The following is an 8,102-nucleotide window of genomic DNA, read 5'->3' as shown; positions in this document are numbered from 1 at the left end:
ACTTTGAAAATAGATAACCAAGACTTCTTGTTTTCAGCTTTAGTTACAATTTCGGCATAAAGTGCTAGTGAAACGGACGTTTAATAACAAAAAAGTATAAAACCGTTACTCTGAAATTACCAAAAGCGTTCTTCGACGTGATGAATTGCAAAATAACAGGTGCAAGTTTGAGTATACATTAGAATCTTATAATTGGCTTTAATTGAATGTAAATAATTCAAATAAAAACGATTATCGAAGTCACATTTAAAAAATTTGAAGAATTTGAGTATAAGCTTGAAAGATATTCGTTCATATACCGTATCCCGATTGTCTCTATTTGAAAGTGGTTTAATTCAATTATGCCAGCTTCTGATGCTGCTGTATTTACAGTGTTGCTTGTTGTTACATTTGGAGCTATTGTCAACGGACATGGACGTTTGCGTGACCCGCCAAGCAGATCAACAGTGTGGCGTGACGAGGAAACGATAAGAAGATACCCGGATGTGACGATTCCAAAAAACTACGACGACGTTTCACTTTTTTGTGGGGGTTCTCAGGTGACTATTCGAAATGAACTCTTTTGAAGTCGGGAATTTTCATTTAATATGACCGAATCATATATGGACACTGAGTAAAGTCGACACAGCGTCCTCCTTGTTGGCTTCACTTATCATTTGAGTCAGTTATTGATTTCATAAATTTAATGAAACGTTTTATTTTTTATGATCAGGTGCAAAAGAAAGCAGGTGGCAAATGCGGTGTCTGTGGAGATAGTATCCATGATATACAACCGCGAAAAAATGAAGCTGGAGGAAAGTACAGTCTGGGTCTTATTTCAAGAATTTATAAATCAGGTATGTTCATATTAGTGTGTTTATTCGTCCAAATGAATATCTTTACATCGTCAAAATATAGTGAAGGTGCTGTTACAACCTTTATGTTCACATTTGTTGGTATTGCCTCTAGTTTATTTTTTACATGCTAATGCACATTTCTCTTATTGCAAAGGTTCATGGATAGACGTTACCGTGGAGATAACAGCTCAACACAAAGGATATTTTGAGTTTAGGCTATGTGACTGGAACAAACCGAAGGAGATTGTAACACAGGAATGCTTAGATCGGTAAATGAATTATTTTTGCGGGATTTTGAAACCTTTTATTTATAAAGAATGATCATTGAATATACCATCAACTAACTCAAAAACCAGCGCCGGGTGTATTCTTATCAGCATATTTCATAATCGACATATAACGTAAGTGTGAGTTTGATCGGCTCAAATTGAACACTCAAATAGAAGTCGACAAGATCCAGTCTCGTGTCACACTGTGAAATAATTACTAGATATTACGTTATTGTTCCTCATTTGCTTTGTCGTGAATTTGTTCTCGACGTTGCCTTTTAGACACCTTCTGGAGACCAATATGGGTTTCAAATACTCAGGCATTACGAAAACGGGAAAATATGTCGTTCCAGTAAAACTACCTGAAGGGCTGACATGTACGCAATGTGTATTGCAATGGAAATACAACACTGGTAAAAGGCAATCATTATTTGTCGAAACGTCTTTCTGTATCTTTATATGGCGGCCAGATGATGTTTTACATTTGTATTTTAGATTCTCATTGACAGCTATGTTTCAAGCTGATGATAAGTTATGATTATGGGTCTGGAAAAGTGATTAAAAACAATGACTTTTATATCTCCTATTAGGGAAATGGGCAGTATTACTTTTGGGGTATACTCCATGCTTTCAAATTAATACACATTTGGATTAGATTTTTTACTATCTTGCTTACATGCTCTTTCATTCTGATATATGATAGGATCAGGTATTGGAATTACGTAATGCATGAATTAAATATTAATCATGTTCTAGCAATTCTCCCAATTGTATTCAAGCAATGTGTTATTGCAGGAAATTCATGGGGATGTGATGCACCAGGTGTACGTGCACTTGGACTTGGACACCAAGAGCAATTTTATGGCTGTGCCGACGTTAAGATAACTGGAAACAACGAGGCAAGTTCCACGGGATTTTATTGTACAGACATCTGATTTCCATAATCAGACAAAAAGAAATAAATATTAACACAAGGTTGAATTTTCTTCCTTTGTACGTGTTTCTACGGTTAAATATTGTTTACATGTTACTTTTTATTCTAACAGCAAACGACTGAAACAGGATCTACTAGTTCAACATCAACCACAATGCTTCCTACTGCTATTCCGACTATATCATCTATCACTAAAGAGACAATAACAAGTCGAATATCGAACACAGGAAACATCAAACCTCCAACTGAACCGTGTAAAGTAAGATTTCTTTGTTCGAATGAACCTTGTTATGGGACACTCAGAGTTCTCGTCTGGTATCTCCAGCTTAGAATTCTGGTCATGGTCCCGTTCGAATCGGCATTATTTGGAATATCAGCTGCTTACGTTGGGTCACTGAGGTTAATTTGTATACATACCAAATATAAGAATGCATTGGTCGACCGTCTTCAACGATGCAAAAGGTTTTGTCAGTATCTGTTACGCACACGCCAATCTATTAACAACGTAATAAACAATAGCACAATCGACAGAAGTTCAACCACATTTATGTCTCACTTGTGGTCAGAGTTTTGTTTTCATCAATTCTAAAACACAGCCAGTTTTAAAACAAGGGCTTGTTTCAAATCATTTTTTTTTTTTCGTATTTTTCATCGCAATACCCTTTGCATCGCCGTGAAACGGATACGGCTTCCACTACCACGAGTCCATGCACCTGAAACAAACAACTGACTAACTGATGATCTAATCCCATATCCGACATAGACTGGTAACCGGACAAGGGGCCGTGTTACGCCATATTATTAAGCTGTCTTATCGGATTTGTTCTATCTCAGGCTAAATATATATAAATGCTCGGGGGGTGAAAGAGATAAATAGGGGGCGAAAAATTCAAAGGAGGCGACAGGGAGGCGGATTGCCCATTCTCAAAAAGTCAAATATGGTTCAAATCACCGAATATTTTCTTCAGCATGGTGTGGTATTCAGGCCGTGAATATTGGTATTATATCGGTAAAAAACATTTACGCGAATTCTCTCTATCTCACAAGTATTTCCCTGGACATGTGCCAGAGGACTGTGCGTTAAGTGTGAAAATCCATTAAATTATCCATTAAAAAATTACAGCCGGGTCTCACACGTCTTCTTTCCTTATTGTGATGATGATATAAAACTAATTAATGTTATAATGTAAAATTATATCGGCGACCTTGGGATTTTGCTAGCGGCGATATCTTGAAAATATCATGAGCGGCTCAAATTTAACAAATTTCCAAGATCGCAAAAATGCGAATCAATTCTAATTACGGTGTATTCAGGAAATATATCATATATTTTTGTGTATGCAGATTGCAATATTTTGGAGCAATAATACATTTATTTTACTGTGAGTAGGCGTAACAGCGAGTTGAAAATATTTAAATTAATACGACAATTCGCATCGGCCAAGGACGGACTATTTTGCGCATCAGAATAATCATCACTGCTAAAAAAAAAATCAGCAACGAATGGTATAATTACGAGCGAGGACCATCTCGTACGAAATTTCAGTTTCTGAATTTAAATATAAAATAAAATTTGGAAATGTAGTAAGGTGAAGTTATCTGGCCTTTTTGACGAGGTAAAACTGTTGATTCTTTCGTTTCTAACATCTTATTTGGTAGAAAAGAGTTCATCAAATCAAAGAATGATGATGATGATGATGATGATTTGAGATTGTACCCGACTAAATGTCTTGTTGTAATGCTAGGGGGCGATGATAACGTATAAAGTACTGTAAGGGGGGTTAAGAAGCACTGGCTAGCCGACACTTTCTTCATATAACCAACTTTGGTTGGCCAATTTGGTATTTGACTTTAGCTTGGAGAAGATATCCTTATTAATAAATATTTTTCTTTATTGTTCATTCTTGTCAACATCTATCTATATTTAATTTGGCAACCGTTATCAAATTATTAATAGTGTGTGGGAACGATTTTTATTTTTTTATCCTTTTATTTTTGTTTTTTGTTGACTATGTAATTTATCCGAAGTTATGCATTTGGGTCAATTGCCGGTACGTTATTCGGCTTGGGGAATTTGACATTATTGCAAGCTGCTATCGCTGTAACTCGTGCAATAAAAAAATACCAAATACTCAGAGATTAACCAAAAACAGCAGCAAGAGCAGTTTCCAGATGAGCGCGAAATCGTTACTATGAGGTTGTTATGGGTTCAGATCGTTGACCAATAAAGAGAGAGTTGGGTTTTTTGCCGTATTGCGTCCTGCTTACTGATTCAATTTATAAGCTAAGATTAGATCTACGTCCAATATGGTTTTAAAACCATATTTGAATTTTCAACATTGAGAATTGATATCGTGAGGGAAAATCACAAATATACATGAAGTAGTTTCATTCAATTACAATCAATGCAATGAAACGGACAGCTGAAAAAGCGAATGTTGATATGGCTGAATTTATTTTGTAATATATATACATATAATGCAACCAACTACAAATCAATTATTGCGTTTCTCAGGGCATACAATTTGGACGTTTGTATAACTGGGACTGTGAATCATACTACGTTTGCCTGCAAGGATTCGAGAAACCATTCGTCATGAGATGCCCGATTAATCTTTTGTTTGATGAATCCAAACAAACATGCAACTGGCGATTCCTGGTACCACCTCCTTGCGATGTAAGTTTAGATTATGTTTGTTTGACTTTACTCGAATGTGCAATTTTTTATAAAGTGAAGTAAAAAAAGGGTAGATTTACCCCTATATCAAATTCTACGTTTGTACCACACACTTAAATATTTCTCCATTAATAATCGTTTCATGTCGAACACAACAGTTGCTAATTCGGATAAATTGATATAAATCTAGTATTGAATCACTGCCAAAATCATAATTTGTGTCTCATGGAATTCCAATGGGAATCCCATTCCCATGAATAAAGTATTGGGATTTCCATGGGAATCCCAATTCCGTAGACAACCCTGCCGGTGTTCCACCACAAAATCAATAATAGATAATATATGAAGATAAATTGAGAGTAAAAAACATTTAAGAAGTAAAATAAATTATAAAGACTAGGGTTACCTCTGACGTAACCAAGTTATTATAATATTGCTACTTTCTCATCGGAAATACAAATGTGTGTGGTCCCATTCCCGTGGAAAATCCTGGATTTCAGAACATTCATTCAATTTCTCTATTTTAGAATTACTATCAACAGGACTGGTGAGATGCGAACGCCAAAAATCACCACATACGTGTTCTATCCACTTATTCATCCACGTTTTCGGAACATTTGTTCTAGCATGAGCTTATAAAAAATTTTCTGTACTCAGTTTGGTATATTGTGTATTCATTCTATTTTGTTTCCCTTGTCGAAAATAATGGATATTATATAAGTATATATATGGGTTTTGGCGATGATACACATGCATAAGTATAGAATGGTGATTTCTGTTCTAAAATGATGTAAATAATACAATTTTGCTTTTTAGTATTTCCTTGTAAATGTAGAAGCGCAAGAAATATTAGTTAACATCTTACAAACCACGACTCATTTTTGAGTTCAACTTATTTCATTTCACATGTTCAACAATCAACAGGTACAGCTAAAACTGACCATTTCATCGAAGCATGAATGTTATAACAGATATGTGAGAGGTCACAAGATGGAATCGGAAATTAACATGTAACGGTAATTCATGTAATTCATTTGTGTTCGAGGTAACTCGCGGTTGCGGCGACTCACGACAAAATAAACTCATCACCTATCTAAAATACCACGCCAATCCGCGGACATAATAAAGCGTGATCAACTGCCCGATTATATTTAGTTTTTATATATATTGCACTCATGCGAATTCGTTGTCGTCATTAAAAAGATCTGGTATAATATCCCCAAAAATATATTTAATTTAGTAAAATTAAAATACATACAAAGTATATTAGTAGATGGAAAATACATATTCATCGACACGAAATCCCCGCGGTACGGCTTCTGAATCAGTCATCGAGATTACGCCAGTCGTTAAAAGAGCCGACTTTTTCAACGGATATGTAATGTTTTTTTTGTTGAATAAAATATTCAATCCATGATCGATATACTTATTTAAAATGGTTGCTTTATCCATTTAATTTTGATAAATTAAATCTGCGATTGCGTCGATAAGATAAAAGCACCACTACTCCAAAATAACACGGTAATCCGCAACCATAAAAATGTCGATTACATTTTGTTTTAATTTGTATTCTTGCCAATTTCACCAATATGAACTGTCCCTGCAACTCTTACTCCGCTCTATCGCCATACAGATATTCCTAAGTCTGCGATCCTATGGAGTAAAATTTATTTCAAGTCTGTAGTTTTAGAACACTACTGGTGTGCCGCAAGCACAAGGAATTTAGGAGATTTTCAATGTCAAAGAAAGTGTTTTTAATCTGCCGCGGTCCACCCCAAAACAAAACTCATGGCGTTTTCCGTTTTATTTCTAGTATTTTTATAATGCCACTTTTACAATATAGACATTTTTAGTTACGGATTCACTTCTTTATTCTATCTTTAGCATCTCGTCGCTGATGATTATATAATAAAAACTAACTCGTTTTCCTCAGAGGTGTCATGGTTCCATTCGAGAACAAAAAAAGTAATTATAATCGTCTTTGCGGCACAGGAATACGTCGAGAGAAATTTAGGGAGAATAAACACCGAAATTAAGATTTTTAGGGCTTAAATAACACGCCGCGCTGGCGTAAGTAATGGAGATTTAAATAAAATGCAATCGCAAACGCCTTAGCGACTTTATTTTTCAGCGGTCAAGGGCCGGGGAAACGTCCACATGCATAATAACTATTAAAAAATGAACTGCTTTTAAATTTACATAAATTCATAACGCACAATAAATAATTTTTGCATTGCTCAATAGTGATGAAGTGAACAACTGATGGAAATTTTACGTGTCTTATGTAAACGTTTAAGCAGAAAATACATTAAAGCATAGGTTTATTGCTTGTTTAGTTTTACTTAATAATTAGTTTGACTTTGTCAGGTATTGCAAACTGAGCGGAAAAAGGAGAATGTATAGTATGATAACCACTATTAGAGTATGGCTTTATACATACAACAGTGAATGGCGAAGTTGTACTTCGCAGCGTTTTATGCCTAAATATTTGAGCAATGACGCTATGAGACCAACACTTCTATAGCGCCATCTTAATATATAGCAACCTGGTCATCACAAAAGCATTTTTTCAAAGCAAAAATAGGGGGGGGGGGCAAAGTTTGTAAAATTTTTCAAAGGGGGGGCGCGGCTCAAAAAGTTTAAGAACCACTGGACTGGAGTAAAAAGTCGGAGTGTATTAACCGAGCACTCTGGAATTCAAAGGCGTAGCATTTTGAACATAACGGTATGGTTTTCTCATCTGATCTCCCCATTTTACTTCTTGTGGCGACCGATGAAATGCCAATGCAGCATCGAGCGCTGCTGATCCTAAAGCCGCCCGGAGAAAAAAAAAATAGGTCTGAGGTATATGATTTTATTGAGCCTTCATTTTTGAAGCTGTACGGTCTTTTACATATACCGTTATTAGTTAGGTATTCCACACAATTTTCTATCAGGCATGTAATGGCAATTTCGTAGATTACCGTGGAAAAAATCACAATTTTGGTACTGGGTTATACCTGAACTGTTCATTTTAAAATTGAGACAAAAGCTTTTTTGCGAAGATTGAAACTGACAACCCCAAGTTACACTGGTACTGACGCATATTTTTGCTGAAATGCTACAACAATCTTCCGCCAGGTGGAGACCAGCCAGGGTGAAAAGACGTTTTAGAGTTGTGAATATTCGTTCAATTCAAAATCATTACTAATGCTTTTCGTAAAAATCCACACACCGTACCTATCTTCTAATATTTGTTAGATATTAGGTCGACTGCCCAACATTGGAGTGTCGAGATGCTTTTGATGCTAGCGCTGCAGACATGTTATTTATGTGCGTTGTGGCGTAATAAACAACAATTTCGAGGCCTAATGCTGTAAAGCCTAACTACCAATTGAGCTGTGCTG

At 35.7% G+C, this 8,102-nt stretch overlaps 1 protein-coding gene across 1 annotated transcript; it reads left to right on the top strand.

The window, feature by feature from the left end:
• On the top strand, nucleotides 1-7,269 carry LOC120334321 (uncharacterized). Its single transcript, XM_039401804.2, has 9 exons — nucleotides 1-159; nucleotides 373-539; nucleotides 713-836; nucleotides 991-1,105; nucleotides 1,388-1,518; nucleotides 1,901-2,004; nucleotides 2,152-2,298; nucleotides 4,555-4,716; nucleotides 5,244-7,269. Exons 1-9 carry the CDS (start codon nucleotides 141-143, stop codon nucleotides 5,265-5,267), a joined length of 993 nt encoding a protein of 330 aa, XP_039257738.2. The 5' UTR covers nucleotides 1-140; the 3' UTR covers nucleotides 5,268-7,269.
• Nucleotides 7,270-8,102: the final 833 nt, after the last annotated feature.

This window comes from Styela clava, chromosome 15 (assembly GCF_964204865.1).
Source record: "Styela clava chromosome 15, kaStyClav1.hap1.2, whole genome shotgun sequence".
Lineage (NCBI taxonomy): Eukaryota > Metazoa > Chordata > Ascidiacea > Stolidobranchia > Styelidae > Styela > Styela clava.
This window is presented reverse-complemented; position numbering and strand designations above follow the sequence as displayed.

What these genes read in the sequence shown, in the direction of transcription:
- LOC120334321 (XM_039401804.2), top strand. An exon ending in TTTTTTGTGGGGGTTCTCAG is followed by an intron (nt 540 to 712) that starts GTGACTATTCGA and finishes TTTTATGATCAG; the next exon opens with GTGCAAAAGAAAGCAGGTGG. An exon ending in TGGTACCACCTCCTTGCGAT is followed by an intron (nt 4,717 to 5,243) that starts GTAAGTTTAGAT and finishes TCTCTATTTTAG; the next exon opens with AATTACTATCAACAGGACTG.